The sequence below is a fragment of the Limanda limanda genome, chromosome 16, assembly GCF_963576545.1.
Source record: "Limanda limanda chromosome 16, fLimLim1.1, whole genome shotgun sequence".
In the NCBI taxonomy this organism is placed as follows: domain Eukaryota; kingdom Metazoa; phylum Chordata; class Actinopteri; order Pleuronectiformes; family Pleuronectidae; genus Limanda; species Limanda limanda.
The window spans coordinates 13,765,874-13,787,053 of NC_083651.1; the positions used below are offsets into that span (position 1 = coordinate 13,765,874).

The 21,180-nt window shown below is 43.7% G+C and overlaps 1 protein-coding gene across 1 annotated transcript in view; it reads left to right on the forward strand.

Annotated features, from left to right (window-relative positions):
• The first annotated feature begins 16,201 nt into the window (after positions 1–16,201).
• Positions 16,202–21,180, forward strand: part of LOC133022229 (NALCN channel auxiliary factor 1) — a 74,761-nt gene continuing 69,782 nt past the window's right edge. The window contains exon 1 of the mRNA XM_061089264.1: positions 16,202–16,960. Within this exon, the coding sequence (XP_060945247.1) occupies positions 16,202–16,960 (759 nt within the window). The remainder of the gene's footprint in view (positions 16,961–21,180) is intronic.

Below are 21,180 nucleotides of genomic sequence, written 5' to 3' on the forward strand. Positions count from 1 at the left end.
GTATATTTGACGTTGATGAAAACCTTTCCGAGCCCCTGCTTCTTCACAATCACAGCTGCCAACAGGCATCAGCCGAGAGGTGATGCAGCACGGCTGCTTGTATCAGAACATGAAGCAAAAGAAAATGTTTGACATTTTTGCAGATGTTGCATTTTTGAAATATTCATTGGTAAAACTTCTACTTCATGAAATTCATTTTAAAAAGTGGAAAATTGTTTCTTTGAACAAATCATCAAGGCAGGAAATGGTGATATTTTTCAACTCGAATATAGAGTTTAAGACAATATCCATGTTTATGAACCTTAGTATTATGCAGACTGTTGTAAAAAGGAATGGTGCATCTGTGGAGCAGTATAGGTGGCAGAGACATGGGGATGCACACAATTACACACACACACACACACTCACACAAACACACACACACACACACGTACACTTGTCTCTGTAGGTTAATGGAAGTGCTGTATTCTGACGGCTTCAGCTTGTAAGACTGACAGCTGGCAAGTTCACTCTTTCTCACCTACGACTCACTTACCTTTGACATTTGAGTCAAAATCTATTACACACACATATCATGACAAACACACACACACACACACACACACACACCGATCACACACAACCTCTAATACAGGCACACTCTCTGTTGCTCCCCTCCCCTATCTCACAACTCTATTATTTGAAATATAGCACTCTTAACAGCTGGAGGGCCCGGGCTCAATAATACAAAGCCTGAGCTGCAATAGGACAGGCAGTGACTCCAATGACCTGGCTGGGAATATCATATCATCAGGCCAAGGGACATGCTTATCATTCACCTCATGCCATGCACCCAGTGGCCTCCTTGGGACACCAGAGCAGCGGTGTGCAACTCTACATGGCACCCATCTTTCCCACTGATAAAATGAGAAATTGCACTCTTTTGCAGAAGCCAAGCTATTGATACACGTGGATTATTCCATAAGTCCACCTCCGTTATGACATTATCTCCCCATGTACGAGAGTTGCTGTATTTGCATTTCTGCTGGGTTTGTGGAAGGACGTCGTCGAGCTCGCCTTGACATCATAATGAGTGACTCCTCTTTGATTTGCAAGTCACTGAACGGCATGCACAAGGTGAGGGATGTGGTGTCCATGGCTACAATGTAAATGTGTTGTCACCTTGGAGACAGAGCGTTGCTTTGAGTCAGAGTGCAGCAACTGTACAAAACAGCAACAGTGGGAGCTGTTGAAGCTGTGACCAAGTGTCAGTCAACGAGGTGTAATGAGGCGGAACATTGTACCGTGATGGTCTCATCAGGTAAGTGAAATAGGCCGAGTCATCTCAGGGCGCCTATCATGTCATGCAGGTGTAGACCATACTCTCAGTGGTGGGATGTAACAAAGTACATTTACCTTGTTACTGCTCTTAAGTACATTCATGTATCTTTACATTACTTACATAAGTTATTTTCAGCTACTTTCCACATTTACTGCACTACATATATCAACTAATACATGTACTTTCTACACTACTACTCTATTACAATATACAATAAAAAAAAATACAATATTTTTTAATCAATAACCAAAATGGAATTATTCCACTGATACAATCTAGGTAGATAACATAAGACCCCACCTCCTGCAGCAGCAGCATCACTGGTAAAGAAGAAATACCTAAAACGATTTTGGTGGAGGAGGCCACCGCTGAGACTTAGCCATAATTAATATGATTTTTCCCTTGTTGCGTTAGGGAATAGGGTATTCTGAGCAAGAATTTTTACTTTTAATACTTTGATTGTATTTTAAAAGCAACAACTTACTTTTCACTTAAGTAGAAAGATCAATGTTGTACTCTTACTTTTTGAGTTCAAGTTTTTCAGGTTTACAAGAGTTCAAGTATTTAATTACTGAGCTATAATGTTTAAGGACTTCCTTCACCACATTTCCCCCATGATCAAGGACTTGGTGACAGTAGCAAAGTGCAAAAAGAAATCTAAACAAAACCAAAAACAGGAGGAAACAGAACAGAAGTTGGTTATTGGTGGACAGCTGTCATTTTTCTATTCTAGTATGTGTATTTTTTCTTCTCAAAATTAATGAATTGTATTTACTATTTTGAGGCTTATACTAATAAAGCAAATATAATTAGTAATAATAATTAATTGAATCAGAGAGGAAGAGAGGAGAGAGAGAATGAGAGTGAGAGAGAGCATGATTATTCCATTTAGGAAAAGTACCTTTAGTCAGTCAACCTTCTCTGTTGCAGCCTCACGTGAATGGAATAACATCCCAACATGTATCAGAGACCTAAACAGATATCGGTCATTTAGTTCTAATCTGAAACAGTGGCTGTTTGATAATATGATCTGCCAGCACTAAACTTGACCCGCCTGCTCTTGCCTCCTTGTGTCAGCGTGTCTGTGAATTTGTCCTGCAACTTACTTTGTATGCTTGCTTGTTTGTATGCTTTTTGTAGCTCGTTCTATGTCTCTCCTGTGCTGCTTCATGTACTATTGTCATGTCGACTTTTTGTTAGTTTGTTGTGCATGTACTGTCTGCTTTGGTGGGCTACTGCCTCGATGTCTAACACATATAGATGTCCTCTATAAGTCCTAGTCTACCTTTTCAATTTGTGTTTGTTTGATGCTGACTCTTGTTTGTCCTGCATGCTTCATGTATTTTAATGCTTGAACTACTGAATACTTGTATGTGGTTATAATTAATGTTTTATCTGTTGCTTTTCTATGTTCTTTTTTAAAACTCTTTCTGTTATTTGCTTATTTGCTTTTTAGGGAGCCTATTGTTACATCTGGCCAAGGACTGCAGATGGAAACTAACCTTCTGGCTAAATCTGGCATATTTACAGAAATGTCTATTAATATGCACTGTCCCTGTCAAAATAAACAAACAAACAGATGATAAAAGAGAAGCGCAAAAGTTTCATATGAAGCATGGAAAATATATATGATAATAATCCTCAGCATCTCCCTGCTAATACGAAAACTACCACTAATAATCGTAATAATAATAATTATTATCATTGCGGCGGTGCAGCGTAGCAGCACCATGGGGACAGTAAGTGGCTCACAATCACAGATACAGACTCTAGCTCCTGAGGCACCTGCATACAACAAGAAGTGTGGCCTACTCTCTGTGTGTGCCAGGAATACATGAGTTAGAAATTGCTGCATGTCTCAGACAATTAGTGGACCCCCTGTGGTGAGCAGGCAGACATTTAATACAAGCTACATTTATCTCATTTCCCTTGCAAATAAACCTTCTGTCAAAGCTGTGATGATATAAATCACTCTAATTAACCTGCACATACTGTATAAGTCTCTGCACACACATGAGGCTGTGAAGGCCTGAGGATTTGGAGACTAAGGCTTTGAATAGAGCCATTCAGTAAAGTAATAAAGTTGATGAGATAGTTTCCTCATTGCCATCAGATGATGGAGACTCCGTCACTGGGCTAATGCTCTGTGTACGCTCCTCACCATGTTTAATATGTGTTCACCATGATACGTTGGACACTGAGAAAGCTGATCACCAGTTTCCCTAGAATTCCTCCGTCATATTCTTAGCATCTTTTTCGAGAGTGAACGGTGATATCTAAGCCATCATTAATCTACTGGTCTTTGCTCAACCTCCTCTGATGGTGAAGATGGATAATTAGCACATTTGGCCATTGTGCCAAAAATAAAGATGAAACGATGACTTTCAGAGAAGGCTTTCTTTGGCTCTCCAGACTCTCCAGCAGCCTCCACAGTGGTAACATCACTTGCCAGAGCCGCTAAATCAAGCAGTCTTCAAGTGGCGTATTAGTGCAATTCATCTATCTGACTAACACACACACACACACACACACACACACACACACACACACACACACACACACACACACACACACACACACACACACACACACACACACACACTTGAAATAAGTGAAAGTGCCAGTTTTAGTCTTTGAAATTCCTTGTTTGGAATTTTACCATTTCAGAGTTAAAGTTGGAGAAATACCTCAACACTCATAAAAATATGCTTTCTCTCTTATTAACTGAACACATGTGAGTATGAGAGAAGTATGAAGCTAAATAAGAAGGAAATTAGGAAATTATAACAGCTACCTTGTGCGAGCTCTTTACAGCAGGATAAAACCAAAATATGTCTTATCTCTGTGAAGGACATTTTCTATTTGAAGGAGACGCAACCATGTAACAGTGTCAGCAGCGAGCCCTGTTTGAAAGAGTGCAATATCAAGGACATGCTGTAATTACAATGTGTTCAATTTGGCCTGTGGAGAATCCCGTCTATGCAAAGGGATAGAAGTCGCCGTCCTTGAAAAATGCAGCCACATTGTCTGAGTGAAGACGAGTGGTTTGCAGAGGTGGGGTAAACTGCAGGAAATTTTAATTCATACACAGTCTTGTTGGTTAAGTTGGTTAAGTCATCCACTTAAAGAACAAATTCACTAAATTTAGAGCAAGCTCAGTCACTTTGTGAAGGTCAGTCAAACCAGTAATAAGCGATTGTTTGAGTTGTTTTGGGAGATCACTCCTGACTGAGCTGATACACCAGGACATGTGGACTCCGGTCGCCAATAGAAACAGACAGGGTTGTGGTCCAGATGAAAGGTTACTGTTTTATCCTGTGGGGATGGAAAGGCCATCTTTCATTTCTCATTTAATAAGTGTGTGTGTGTTTGTGCATGCAAGTGTGGGTTTATTATGTGTATGTGAATGTGCAAAAAGGGAAGGTTTAAGAAAGAGATCAATCCTCTCTCAAAATTAGAGAGTTGACCTTTGATAAACTGATATGTAAAGATCACAAATAAGGATGATCAGTCGTGCTTTCATAATATAGATGTTCACACCCACGTTTACAAATGTAAAGACATGAAAAATTAACTAATATCATCAACACAATGTGAAGCAATAACAGTTCTGATGTTGTGCATGCTAACCAGCTAGCCCCAACCTGTCCTATCCTTGGACTGTTTATAAAGGCGAGGATTGAAATGTGATTTTGAGAGGCAGTGCTGTTTTATTTTTACTTTCGAAGAAGTGGTCACCAGGTACTTCAATTGCATTGGATTTGGCTTAAAATCCTTGTGTGAACTGTCCCTTTAAGCTCTGCTCAACTTCTGCCGTACACAGCCTGAGAAACACAACACCACAACCACAATGCAGTTCAGCAATGCATGACGCCACCTTATTCAGAGTGAAAGAGCCACGTTTCGGTTGATGCGACCAACGCAAAATCAGAGTTACACACTGCACCTTTGAATGTATCATTAGAAAAAAAAAATTTGAATGGTATTATGGTAATTTAATGCATATCAGAGGAAAACGTTTTCAAGCTCTATAAGAATGCTGATGCACATGTACCGCAATAGAATATGGTTCCCTGTGATATCAAGTAGAAACACTGGCATTTACCAATATGTAATCATTGTCTTGACAGTCGTGCGTCATGTTATGGAAGTAGGCGTGGAAGGTCAGTGGGGTCATTATCTCAACAAATCCTGCCGCTGTGTGTTACACTTAAAGACTAATAAGATTACTCACAGCAAATATTACTTCCAAAGAACCACAGGTACTATTATCTGTCCATTTGAGACCTTTCAACAAATACACTGTTGATTGACCAATGCTACAATTTGTACGTCAATCAAAGACACAGGAATTCACATCTAGTAGCTGTTGTCAGGGAGTAATTATACCACAGCATGCAATTTTCAGACATATTTGCCCATACACTCTCAGTCCTCCTAGCATTGAGGGCTGCGTGGGAATAAAGGGGACAGGAAGAGGAAAGTGTGTGGCGAAAGACTGTATAGGAGAAGAGTCAAGGGAACGAGAATGATTGAGAGGATGGGCCCACATACAAATCCATGCAATGATTTACGTATCTGGCACCCTGTATCACTCCCTTTCCAGTCATATGACCCTGTAGCAAGTCAGCGTAATAGCCATTGCTCAGGGAGCCATGTGATTTAAAGACAAGAGGTTGAACCTGTGAATCTGGACAATATATCACCGCCTCCCAGCCTCTTCCCCTCTCTATCTCCACACTTGCTTCTTAGTTGTTGTCTGGTTCAAGCTATTTCCCTTTCTCACACACACACACCCACACGCACACGCACACAGACACACACACACACACACACACACACACACACACACACACACACACACACACACACACACACACGGGCACCTCCCCACCTCACCCCTGAGGCCCACACAATAAGAGCTTAATGAAAAGGTACTTTACACTGGCGGCTGTGCACTGGGGAGATATCTTTAAATGTCACTGTTAATGGGAGGAATTAGCAGAGAGCAGGCTGTTCTGTATCTATGAGTGTGTGCATCCTGATGACAGTGCATGATACCTAGTTAAATGAGTTACAGTTTATTTGTGCCCCTGTGCGTCTGGGAGTGTGCACTTTTATGTTCTCCCACCATCCAGCAGAATATAGCTGCGGTTCACGCCGCTTGATTTATGTTGCCCGGGCCCTCGGCTCTCCGGACCCCGGTTTGATTACACTGTATCACCGCAGCTACAGCCGTGAACTGCCGTGACCCCATAAATTACCCCCACTGCATGATGGGAGTTCGCCAAATCAGATGATGCCGATATTCTAGAGCTGATTGATTTAACTCTATAGTTTTGGCGTATCATTTATCCTCCCATAGTCTCCCTCCTTGAAATCGAGTATCTCAGTGGTGCAATGCATCACGGCTCCAGAGCCTCGAGGACTACAGCGAGAGGGATTGATGTTCTTCCATGGATCATTGCTGAGGGGGTCTGTTTAATGGTTACAGCAACTGTTTACATGCTTGATAGAAAGGTGTTGAAAGAATGCAGGTTGAAAATTAAAGACATGTCAATGCTGCTGCTGTCTTATAGTCTCAGCCGATGAAATCATGATATGCTGAGGTGGAACAATGAAGGTACAAGCAGCGCTGAAATCATAGCTTTTGACCTTTTCCTTAACTTTGCTCTGTCTGCGGCAGATATTTACAGAGCCTTGCAGAGAAGATCAAGACTGCTAGAGAAAAAGGAATCAGTGTCCCAGTGAGAAAAGTGGAAGTCCCTTTAGGATGGAAAGAGGTCATGAGTGTGGACGGCTGCAACTTGCTGTCTCCCTCACATCAAAGCAGCTTTTAGGGATCGGTTAGCAGAGCTGCAAATTGGCGGGTAACACAATTTATAGCGACACAATCTTCTCACTTCAATACGGACCCAGGTTAACCAAATTTACAACGGCGCATCCAAAAAGGCAACTTGCGAACACCTGCTAATGAATGGCACTCCTCTGATTGTCTCACCCAGACATGGATTTTAGATTTCCTGGAGATGCACCAGATGTGTGCCGTGATCCGAAGTGGAGCACGCCACCAAAGGGAGAAGGGGAGTAAATTTTGCACGTGACTGGTCGACTGCAGAGTGTGTCTGCAAAGTCATCTGAGGTCGGCCGGTCCATGTGAAGAGGAAGATGACGCAGGAGTAACAAAGGGTTTAGGTAGAGAACGGCACGCTGCTCCACAGAACCAGGCTCACACGCACACAGGGAGGGTTGAGGGCAGAGCTACATTCTAACAGCCCTACAGCATCTCTGTGAGGGGGGTGCATGTGATCCCCAGTGCTTCGATCCAAACTCAAACGTCACCATGCTAACAGGCTAAAAGTGCTAAAGTTCACGGCGATAATGCTTCCCACCAATTTTTAATTAGTATGTTAGCGTGCTAACATTTGCTACTACATGATTTTGTCTGCAAAGTATTTCCAGGCAATTGAGTGAGTAGATGTAGAGAAATGTCTGTATTTAACCGAGAAGCATACGAACAGATGTATGGTGGCCCTAAAGCTCAATCCCCGACAATTTAAGAAACCACAGGAGACACAACACATGCAAATGGACCAAAAATCCTCATACATTTTTAAAATAAATGCATGTTAGATAAAAAAAGATGTGCTGCAAATACTCAAAAGACAACAAAATACTCACAAAGCATATTAAGTCACTTTTGCTGATAGAATATGTTGCTGGTTTAAGCAATTTCCATATCAGATCGTTCTGGCGGTTACGCAGTATGACAGAAATGACACATTAAGGCGTAAATTGAAGGGAGGGAACTGGGAACTAGATTAGCCCTGTGAGCTGTGCTACAACACAGTGGCAGCGGCTGCTCGGTGATGTCCTATGGCTCAGCATACTAACGCTCCGAGCACAGAGGAGGAGGAGAGGGGAGGAGAGACCGGGGGGGGGGTTGGAGCAGAGGTACCACTGGCCTTCCTCTAGCCTTCTCCCAGGTGCAGTCAGATTCCTGTGAACACACCACTCTTACAGGGTGAGAAGTGACTGGGTCTCTGCACTGGATGCAGCTCAGATTGCATGTTTGCCAGGATTTGACTTCACTCCCGGTTCTTCAAAGGCTGCACGACGCAATTCTTCCCCCCCCCCCCTCTTTCCTGTTGGATCTCGGGGCAGACACATCCCTTTCATCAGGAGGTATTTTTCTCTGACAGCACAGATTAGCGAGAGGCAAATGCAGTTAGAGACGCCAGGCTCATTTTCCTTGCTCACACACGTAGCCTTTACCAACGCTTTGCACTAATACGTGGTTCATCCAAGGTCGTCCATGTGTTGTCGCTGTGAAACTCAGCATATGCAATTGTTGTACAATTCAAATCACATGAGGGAGATCAAGCGATATAGAAACAGCTTTGTGCATGTGCAGGAGAACAATCATTATTTTTATGTAAAGTGAATTCAATGGGATAGGGGACTACGAGGTGGAGATGAGAAAAAGGGTCAGAACAAGGTACTCTACATCCACCAGAGATTGGTGTCGACATGTGAGATGCTTGGTGATTCATTGGGCCTCAGTTCTCCGCCGGATTAAGGGAGCTTCAGTCTCTGTCCTAAAATTTCTGTAAATCTTGCCGTCTGCTGTTTACACTGTGGCTGAAGCTGAGATCGCAGGGACCCACTCCTTCCATCTGGAGGAAGCAGGCCCATGGATTTGGTGCAGATCAACAGCTTTGTTGCCAGCACATTAAGTCACTTTTTATCAAAACCACCATGAATCGATTTTTTATCTATCTGATAATCACTTCTTAACTATCATAAAAACTTTTTGTTTTGGTTAAATGTTTTAGAGAATTTTTAAATTAAAAAATATATGCAAAAACATTATATTTGCTGCTTCGGGAAACAAAGTCTTTTAAAACTGTTTTCCTCTTTGAACTAGAGTAATAATACTTAAACCCACTGTGTGATTGGTCTTTTCCCAGAGAGAGAAATTGTTCCCCATGCAAGAGATTGTGCAGAGACTGTGAGAGCACTGGGCGATCAGTTATGTAACATCAGGGTAAGACAGCATGAAGACAAACATGAAATCAAACAAACTGTATTTAATCATGTTTTCATGCATCAAATTGTTGTGACTATGATTTCACAGGAAGACGTTTTCTAATCCAGTTTGTACACTGTGCTATAAGAAAAAGACAGTACATATAAGCTAATGCAAGGGCCAAGGCATTATTTAATTGAAATCCAACAAAAAAACGTATCGTCGATCGCGTATTTGAATTCTGTATGTTGCCTTACCAGTGTAGCAGCTGGATCCCCTTAATGGAACATTTGCTTTGAAGCTGCAGGCTTCAGTGAACACAGGGATCCAGATTGTATGCAGGGAATACGGGCCAGGAATCCAGGATGATAGATATGGGAATAGGCAGTGTCCTTGGGAAAGTGAGCTGTGTTGATAAGCCGCTGAGGGATTCCTGGAATGGAAATGGGGTGAGCCAATCGATCAGGAGTGTAAAACCCTGAGGCGGAGCAGAAGTGGTGATGGGCGGGGTGGGAGGTTGAATGGTGTGATGGTATCTCCATCAATTCTCTAATCCCCCTCAATTCCAATGACCAGTTGAACACTCTGGGAAATTAACATTTGTTTGAGCAATCACTGCTCACACTCACATACAGTGAGACCAGAGATCTGGACCATTAATTCTATACACTAAATCCCATTTGTGGCAAAGCATGGATGCTTGAATAATCATGCAATAATTGCTGACTATTTTGCAAAGCAGTGTTTTAGATTTTTTGAATTATTACTCTTTTTGCCTTCCGGGCTTCATTTGGTTTCCATTCATTTCTCTTCGGTTGAAAATCAATCAGCTGACTCTGGGGACTTTTACTTGGTTGTGTCATCAATCTCAGACAACAACAGCAACACATTTATTTCTTATTCAAGTTACAGTGGTCGGTTACATGTGCAGTTGTAGAGCAGACAAAGGGATCAGTAATGAAACCGGACAAAAGCAATAAACACCAATAATTTATTATTTTTTAATATTCAAACTCATCATATCAGAGGAGTCGTTGACTTATTTATCTCTGGAAAGGAAGTTATGTTTTCAACCCTCTGTTTGTTGGTTTGTATATTTGTTTATTTGTAAGCAGGATTACTCAAAAGTAACTGAACCCTTTTCAGTGAAATTTTGTTGAGGGGTGAGGAACCCATTAAATGTTGGTGCAGATCTGGGTCAGGCGGAAGGTCAGAGAATTCAATAGAAATGTACTTTCTTTAATATAGTGATAAAGAACATTGGAAAACATTTTCATTGATTTCTCAGAGAATAATTAATTTGGTGCAGATACAAATTTGGATCAAGTGAATTAAAATGTGGTTTCAAAACAGGATTGTTGGGCTATGGTGGAGGTAGATTTATTTCAGTTCATTTAATTTTCACACTGTTATAGGGCCCTTAAACATGGTCAACAAAACATTACTCTCCACAGAATAAGGCTAACAAAATAAGATGTCAACTCAATTACCAGTCCTAAATAAATGAGCCATGAGGTAAAGATCAAAGTCACATATCTAAATCTGAAGGCAAAGAGCCCCTAACCCCCCATATGATGTCAGACCTCTTGGTTTGGTCCCTTGCTTGGCCTCTGCATTAAACCAGGCTCCGCCCTCAGCTCAGGTCTTTTGCCGGACCAGGAAGTAAAACTCTAGGTAACTCAAAACAAAGAGAAATGAATTAATACAAATGACAATCACTGTATATTTCAAAGCCCACACTCAAGTTATTGAATCAACACAAAATACACACTCGTACAAACACAAGCATGTATTGGCAACATTATGCACACAACACACACACATCATATCAAACATAGCTTTGCTGGTGCAAACGCTTGCTCTTGAGTCGGACTTGAATCATGCTTCTCTCGTCAGAATGTAACATCCACTCAGGGCAGTGAGTCTCGGCTAAGGGTGTTGTCTCCTCTGACCAATCAGAGGGGCTGTCTCTTTTTCCCTTCTGACGTCATGCGGATGAAAGCAGGGATGGCGAGAGAGAGAGAGAACTGTAGGAAGAGGAGGACTGAGGAAGGGTTGAATGTGAGCGAGAGCTTAAGGGAAAATTAATATGAGAGGAGTTGCACGGGGTCAGCTGTGTGGGAGAAGAGGGGAGAGAAGCGAGGAGAGATGTGGCATTAGAAATGAGGAAAGAGTGAACACTGAAGAGGAGAGGATGTGAATGAAGAGCATACATCTTCCAGTCAGGAGTAAAGCAAACAGGGGATGAAAGAGAAAAAGTGACAGAATCGCTATAAGTGTTCCATCTTGCTGACACATGAGTGTGGGAGGTGTGAAGGTTGTGGATCTGACACAAGTTTTGCGAATGAACATGCACACAGTTGGATGATGTCACCTGTCTCTCACCTCTCACTCCACTCTCCTGTGATTGTCACATGGTCCAGTCCAGCAAACACCTCTGTCCTCTTCCCTTCTGATTGCAAAAAGAACTGAACAACTAAAAAAAGTACATGAAGAAATTGTGTAGCCAGTATTAGTTTAAGCTCATTGTTATCACTTGTGGAAACGGTAAAGAATCCGACTTAAAGCATTGAAGACAATCCTGGAAAACTGTTCCTGAATCTTTCCTTAGATTATTTTGATTTGTTTAAAATAAATTCTTAAATTGAAGTCTATAAAAATTGTTTAACGTACAATATTTAACTTTGGCCGCTAGGCGTCTCTGAATCTAGACAAAAACAAAGAACATGGTTTGATAACGTGTGGGATCATGTGAGTTGGTGAGGTGACTCAGGTTCAAATCATGTGCAATAAATGTCTTCAAGTTTTATTTGCGTTACGCAACAAACTGCAAAGAATCCATGTGATCCATTATGACCAATAGAAACAAATGAAGGGAAAAACAGCTAACTGGCTAGCAGTGTGAATTTCCATTGTTATTACATTATTACACAGGGATTTATAGCAGAGATGCACAAAACCATAACATACTTTATATTTACATTGGGAGCATGTCCTCTCTATTGAGGCCGCCATGTTTTAAACAGTAGCCCAGACTGGACAAACTAGGGTGAGGGGTTTTCAGCTGAAACATGTTACTTCACCACTAGATGTCACTAAATTCTACACATTCAACCTTTAATAAAGAAATGTTACACATTTTATCTTTATGAAATGTCTTTGACAACAAAATTTGATATAGAGATTGATATAAATGCAAGTAGTGCAGAAAGAGAATACAATCAATGTATGGACAATTATTTAAGAGAACACACACACACACGTGCTCCAGCATGGACAGTGGATGAGTCATGTCTGCCAGCCCTTATTGGTACTGTGCTAGCTCCAGATTTAAGGGCCGACAATCTGCATTCATCACACAGACGTTCTCCCTCTTACTCCCCCTCTCTGCTGCCCTCACACTTCTTTTGTCTCACACACACACATGACATGCACACAACACACACTCGTGCACACACACGCAGGTAGGAAAGATGGTGTCAAACTGACAACTCTCTGTTGAGCAACACACACACACTCCGTATGTTTCTGATTGGCTGTCTCTCAGGTGCTGAAATAAGTCAGGCGTTATGCCCCGAAAAAAGGAAATTGCACTTTCGGAAATTGTGTTATGAGACCCCTGGCCATGTTCTTATATCCGTATGTCTACTAACACAGCAGGGTGAGGGACCAACATACACAGCATTCAGGGTCAAAGACTAAATATGAAACTGGGCAACTACAGTTAAAGCAAACTAGACAACCCCGGCCAAAGTAGGACGTCTCTCGCCGCAGGGCATGATCACAGCATCCTGGAGTGACATAATATGAGAGACGAGTGAGTGATGAATGGTGAGCATTCAGGCACCCCTAAAAGATGTTATCCACCATCCGCAGTTTCCATTCCAATAAGTGTTCCTATCACACTCTAGACCAGGGGTGGGCAAACTTTTTGACTCGCGGGCCACAATAGGTTCCAAAATTTGACAGAGGGGCCGGGCCAGGAACAGATGGATGGAGTGTTTTTGTGAACTAATATAAATGACATGGAAAAATAATTACATGAAAGGATTTGGCCTTTACCGAGTAGCAAAGCACTTATTTGCAAGGCCATTTAACAAAAACTCGCCTTCAGAAAAAGGCTTGCTAGCCTTTGCTATTTCGAATGCCCCCCAAAAAACATGCCTTGGTAGATGACTCTTTAATCGCAGTTTGTCTGTGAAAAAAAATGTTGCTGAGTCTGTAAATTAGTCGCCAACCTCTGAGCTGCAGCCACCCGTTCTTGCGTTGCCTGACTTCATAGCAAAGTGACGGCTGATGTTTTACTCCCTGAAAACTGCGACAGTTTCTCGGCATATCAGGCATACAGCCTTCGATTGGACTTCAGTGAAAAAGTATTTTGTTGTCGACTCCGTGTTAAACACTCGGCACCCATTGTCCACTTTTTGTTTCCTTGATACTCTCATTTTACAGAAGAGCTCACAGGGCAAAGGGAAAAAGTGAAGGGAGATCATGGGCCTTTTCAAGCCCTATACACCACACTCCCTGGCAAATTTAATTTAGCTGACGCTTTTATCCAAAGCAACTTACAATAAGTGCATTCAACCCCGAGGGTTCAAACCCAGAACAACAAGAATCAAGAAAGTATGATTTCTTCAAAAATAAATCAAAACTACAAAGTTCTATAAGTACCTGCCATTGAAGTGCTACAAAATTGTTAGTTTTTTTAATTTGGACAAGTTCGGCGGGCGGATTAAAAAGCCCAATGGGCCGTATACGGCCCGCGGGCCGTACTTTGCCCATGTCTGCTCTAGACCCTGCATTTTGAACAGTTACCTTATAATCAGGGGTGAAAAAGTAAATCAAAAAGCAAACCAGAATCTCCTTGTGTTGGCACCTGCTGACATTTTTGGGTTAAATCAGCAAATTCAGTCAGTGAAAAGACTTATTCCCTCCACTGAAACCTGACATAATATGACCCACATTATTCACTTTTCCCTTGAATGGCAGTTTAACACAAGTAGCTTTCCAAATGCAATATGTTAGCCTTTTGATTTTGGTTGGCAACTTAAAACAAGTGGTGTCAGTAAGTGTGGTGCCATCAACCGCACAACAGGAAAAAATAAACACCTCGGCTTTCACGAAGAAGGAAATCAGTTAAATGGAACCTTCCATTGTGAGGAGCTGTCCTTGGTGCTGAAATCCACTGCTGAAAGTTGTCCAACAATATGTAACATTTGGATTCAATCACCTGCACTATTCAATATGTTGCATTGTTATTTTCTTGGCCGTGGGTCGGTGGCTGCACTAAATCTAATTGGATTGGTGTTAGATGAGCACTTTTCCCTCTCGACAACAACTTGCAGGATAAGCTGCCTGCCAACCAACCTCAGGCACAAATTAATCAGGTAATCATCTCTTGCCTTATCCAGCAATATACAGCCAATTAGCACTAAGCAACACTCCCTTGTCTTTTCTAAGGCACCCCGAGCTGTGCACGCTGACAATGATTAGTGGCTTTAGTGGACGAGGACGAATGCTGTAATTTACTTTCCGCTCCCAAACAGTAATCTGTCCCTGCCTCTCGCTGTCAGACACACAGGGAGACTGGAGGCCAAACTGTAAGTCAGGTGTTTGTTTTAGACAGCACCACTGACCAAACACAACACAGCTGATAAGGTGAGACCCACTTGCAGGAAACAGGTACACTATATTGTTAAACATACAAAAACCTGATGATTGTGCAGCTGTTTTCCACTTGTGCCCGTGCAAGCTCAACCATGACTACATTTCACCGGTGTTGTCAAAGACTCAATTCACATCTTTTTTAATTCCCCCTGATACAGCCCACATCCATGAATCTTAATGACAGCATGAAAAACACTGAGCGTGAGTGCACTTGCATCTATCCTGCACCAAAAAACAAGATGTCGCCAAAAGTGTGCGTCTTGCTGTGCCAAGACAGGATTTGGCGACTATTACTAGCCAAAACACCCTTCACCACCTATGTGTCCGCCTGTGCTCCCTCTCTCCCTCCCTCCCTCCCTCCCTTCGTGTGTGTGTGTGTGTGTGTGTGTGTGTGTGTGTGTGTGTGTGTGTGTTTGAGTGTGTGCATATAGGAAATAAGCTGCTCCGCCACTGCGCAACGATGGAGCTATCGCAACGATGGAGATGACGCAAACAGACCCAGCTCTCCAAAAAAGTGTTTCAAGACGAACATGGCGGCAACTTAACCGCGGTCCAAGATGACAATGGCCACCGGGACAGAGGATTCCAGGCTTTCCGCCCAGGTACGGGACAGAGACAGCAGCCTGCGTGCATCCAACGGGCTCGTCGCTCTTTCCTTCCAGTGAATCTGCGAAGCGAGCGAGCGAGCGAGCGAGCGAGCGAGCGGCGGAGGAGGAGGACGCGCAGCATCTGTAGCTCCACACGCCGAGAGGAGGCTCGCAACAGCTGGTCCTGCCTGCACCCCCCACCCCCCGACGAGAGGGAGACAGACCCGGAGAGGGACGGCAGGCAGAGGAGGGGGGCCATGCGGTCAAAGAGGACGCCGTCTCCCCCCGGAGAGCCATGGAGAACCGGGATGCGGCAGCAGCGAGGAGCTTAATCTGTGCGGGCGCGCTAATTGGATCGGAATAGGGAACCGCGAGAGAGAGAGAGAGAGAGAGAGAGGAGCGCCCTGGACCCGGCGGAGGCACGGCACCCCCCCTTACCTACCGCTACCGCTGCAGGAGGAGAACCAACCGGACTCCATCCCACACCCCACCCCCCCACCACCACCACCACCACCACCACCACCCCTTCAAGTCAATGAGTATTGTGGCAGAGCAGCCCCCGCGGTGGAGTCGGCCAGGGCAGCACTTTTCTAAAATATGACCAGGGCTGCTTGGATGCGGCGGCAGCATGACGAAGGCTGGAAATCCTGGTTCGCAGCCCGAGAGCATGAGAAGCCGTTCGCCGAGTCGGAGCGGGCCCAGAGATGGCGACTGTCGCTGGCCTCGCTGCTCTTCATCACGGTGCTGCTCTCCGATCACCTGTGGTTCTGCGCCGAGGCGAAGCTGACGCGGACCCGGGACAAGCGGTGGGACGCGGGGCTCTCAATTACGGACACGACGGGCGAGCACTCCCCGCACTCCTCCTCCTCCCCCCCCCGCCGCCGCCACCACCACGTCCCGCCGTCACCCGACCCCCCCCTCCGGCTCGCCAGAGAGCAAGATGTTATTTTTCTAGGGAATTCTACCAAGTCTCTGTGGCGGATGGACGCGTGTCACCCGGACAGCCTGTCCAAAGACTGCTTCACTTTCCCGGACGCGGAGAGCGTGTGCCTGGGCCTCTCCGGCGGAGGGGGCGAGGGGACGCCGCTGGCGTACGTGAATCTGAGCGATTTGTACCTTTCTTTTTGTAATTCCTACTCACTTTTGGATTTGTTTTACGGGTTTACGAGTCCGGTCGATTTGAATTGCACCCTGGATATGGCCATGGGGGTGGATCTGCCGGGATGCAGCGAGTGCGTCCGGGCTTATCAGCTGCTCGACCTGGAGGCGGAGGAGAGGTACCAGGAGTTTGAGCTGCTGGTTCAAAAATACGAGACGGACGCGTACTCGGTCAGGACGTGCATGGAGGAATGCAAGGTAGGACCATAACGAGGCCAGGTCGCGCACGCGCACACACGCCCAGTGCATTTAAGGGGGTGGGTTCACAGTCGTCATGGAAACCGTTCATACCTATCAGTATGTTGGTATTTAGTTTTTTTTGATTTCAGACTACCTGTGCCTCCACTGCACCACTTGGCCTGTCAGCGGCCCCTCAGGAGGGAACAGGTCACCACATAATCCTCCAGCTCTCCCTCCTTTTCCCGCTCCCTCCTTCTCTAAGCCTTCCTAACATGGACTACTTTGTGACCTGTGACTGCGGAGGTGACAGTTTGACACCAGGAGTGTGAGGTTTGCACCACAAGTCGAGAGAGTGTTGCTCATTTCAATGCTGTCCTACTGCAAGCAATCTCCGCACCTAATCCAGGATTTGTATTGTCCCTGCAGTTTGCTTGTTTTTCCAATAACATGGCAGCCTCGGAGCTTATGTGTCTCAGGCAGTGCATGTGCTCGTCAATGGCATCTTATACCTGGGTCCACATCAGCTACACACACAGACACACATGGTATTGTGTTGGTTTAGGCTTCAAGGCCCACTCGGCTGCATCGAGCAGTGCTCCCCGGTGCTACCTGTGGAAACAGTGGGGATACACCAGTTAAATTAAACTTCATTTGTTGTGTTGTGGGTTTGCTGTGTGTCCCCAAACCTTATTAGCTAAACCGGGGGTCTTTATGAGCTCTTCTTTGGCTGAGCACACCAGAGAGATGTTAAATATGCAGCGTGGAGGTCTCAGAATCGGTGGCAGTGAAAGCACGAAACATTGTTATTGACACGAGGGAGTTTACCTCATGCAAGGGATGCAGAGGTTTATGAGTTGCCTGTCTTGTGCTGTATCTGGTTGTAAATGCACTACATGCATTATCATGCTGCATATACTGTACCTCCACCGATAGCTCGGCTTTATAGATGTTTTTGCTTCAACTTATCAATCTTTGAAGCAGTCATTTTGTAAGTTTGACGCTCCGTACCTCGACCAATTGCCTCATCTTGAACATTTAGGTGTTTCAAAATTGTCATGACGGCTGTTATCAAATGTGTCTCACACTGGAAGATGCTGCATCGTCACCATGACAACGCCACCACACAGGTCAGGGGCTTAACTTTCAAAAGCGGGAAGCCTTCCCCTTAGAACTGCCCGAATAATGATCCTGCAACCCAAAGTCATTTTCTACAAGATGGATGTTGTATAAGGGCAGATTGTCAGGAGGCTGGGCAGAGTGCTGCTAATCCATACGTGTGTGATGAGTTACTGGGAGGATATAGTGTGGATAAAGCTTCCCATTGGAATGATATGTGCTGGTGTTATGTGTGCTTATTGTGAGTCATACCTTATTGTTATGCTTGTTGGTCAGAGTGTTTACATGCATATATATTTACAGTGTGTATGTATGTGCATTAACCTATTTCCCACCTCGTATAGCTGCTTCCACTAGTGTACATTTGCACTCCTTCTCTTTGCGAGTGTAATATGACTCAAGCAGGGCCACAGCAGCCTTTTAGCCCCTTTAGTGCGATCTGAATTGCTAATCTGGTTCAGTGTTCGTGTGACCTTTGCGTGAGCACAGCACCCCAGGCATGCATCACAAACCACTGCTCCTTGAAGAACCACTCGGTTGGACAATTAAAAAAAAGAGAAAGACACTAGACAACTTGAAACTATACTTATTCACTATTACCTCTTATGCCACTTATTTCAGTAATCTCAGGCCTCGGCTCTTTAAACCACTGCTCAAGGCTCTTTTCAAACTGCAAACTGTAGCATCACATGGTGCCCTTGTATGCCGTCACAGGTGTAAGGTGATGGAGGAACAGAAAGACGACAACATGAAAAGAAACAATGAAAGACACGGAAATAAGAGAAGGGAAATTTAGAGGTGAACAGGAAAAGCTGTGAGGTAAGATGTCTCACCCAGGCGACATTATAAATACAGTGAGACAGGTTGAAGGATAACTACAGTTCTACAGTTCACCATGAGCAGATGTTGCCATAACAGTTGTTTTTCCCCTGGTTGGTGCATGGAACTGGGATCTGCTTTGTTTACTGTCGGAGAATGGTGTGACACAGAGGGTTATCAACAAGCTAAGACAGAAAACATACATACATTCATAACAAACCATGCAAGAATCATGCATGTGTTTTCATATTTGGTTGGTGTTAGTGAAGCAGATGCTACGGGCAATATAGCTAAATGCTAAATGCAGTGGCCATCACTTCTGCTTTTGATAGGCCCTTATAATAACTGAGGTGTTCATAATGACATTTTTAATGGGTGATTCAAATTTAGCTGCTTTACTTTAAGGGTGCCAGCATGGTGTTTGCTGGATCACATGGTCATGGATTACTTTGGAGACATACATCTTCAAAACTGTGCTGTTTCTTTTCAGCAAGACTTAAATAGTTTGTTTATTATTGCACCAGTATTATTATTTCCATTAGAAGCCTCTATTATCATATGTTTATATCATGCCAAGACAACCAAAATACAGTTTCCTTCTTTATAAGTGCACGGTTCAACATTCCTTTCTGTGAACAAAATGTATGATATGATTGTGATGTCATATGGACCTTTCACAGTTTGGATCAAGGCATGGATGTAGACTAAATGTAGATTATTTTATGTCAGTGTTTGTAATTTCATCCAAAAACTGAAAAAGAGGACACTACTTCACTTTCTTGGGTTTTCACAGATGCATTTAGTTAGAAGTCAGCTGGCAGCCAGGATGTCGACGGTCCTCTAACCTCAATGAGCCCAAACCATGATCTTTCCTTTTCCATGTTGTTATTGTGTCCGACCTTAACCACATCATATTATAGTGTTATCATAAAATTGTATTTGTTTTTCAACAGTGATTTTTTTCCTTCCTGCTGCCGTTATTTAGGAGAGAGCCCTGCGGGTTGTATCAGGGGATATGGGTAAACAACACGTGGTTGATTAGGCTGCAGGACCTGTTGCTATTGTCACAAACATGAAAATAGCACAGAGACATTTCTTATGTTATAAGTAACACCCATGGTTTCCCTACTACAAGTGAAAATGTTTGCGGTGAAAAAGGCCTATTGATGAAGACAGTTGGTGACAGTAATTAGCCTGATGCTGCCGAGCATTTCCCGATAAACTCATTACAGGACCATAAAAACATCAAGGCACTAAAATAAAGAAAGTGTCCTGTTGTTTGAGATGGAAGAATAACAACATAGGAAGAAGTGTGCACATCTTACAGGATCAGCAAAATATGTAATGGAGGAAGGATGTGACTGTTTTAATAATGAAGTATTAATGGACTATGATAAACAAGTCTGCTCACATATTCTACCATTACAGGCAATAACTCCTCCATTTCAATTGTCATTGCTGCTCCCTTCATCTCTATCGGACAATTTATTATGTATAAATAACGTTGACACATCTTTTTATTATACTCAAAGCGTTTCTTCTAATCACTGTTGTAAATATCACAACTTTGTTGATGTGTTCATACATGCAGCATCTGTTGCTCTTCTTACTCTTGCTGATGGTTAAAGACAAAGGATCGCACCTTGTTATAAAAATCACATTGTATTTGACGATTCGTTTTTAATGTGTCAGTGTTGGCAAAAATCATCCTTTTACCTCCTATATTCTTCTCTTACTCTACCCGTAATACCTATTGTTTTCTTTACACCTGTATGTTACACAAACACACCCACACATAGACACACAGACACACACCCACACACACACACACACACACACACACACACACTCACACACACACGCACACGCACCCACACACAGCCCCATGTGCAGTGTTTCCTGCAGGTCCAGACCTGACTGTCCCTTCCGGTGTAATTTAATTTGCACTCCCATAATTCTCTGCTTCTCTGGTGGCTGTGTCTCCAGGGCTGTCTCAACATGTTGATCTCTTCTCTCCCTCTATCCGTCAGTGTTTCTCGCTCGCTTTCACATCCTCTCCCTCTTTGTCTTTCTCCCATCAGTGTCAGAGCTCAGAGGAGCCAACATCCCGCGTCCACATGTGGCCAGTATCTGTCTCTGCATCGGATCCGCCCCCTCCCTCATCATCCTTATGGACTTTCTTCCCATTGGCGGGCTGTTGTTTTCTCTCTCCCCGTTTCCCCTCTCTGGAAATATATGGGTGTTGAGCGCTCTTTCGCGGCTGCAGTGATAGATACTGATCTAGCTTAAGGTCCTTTCCTTCC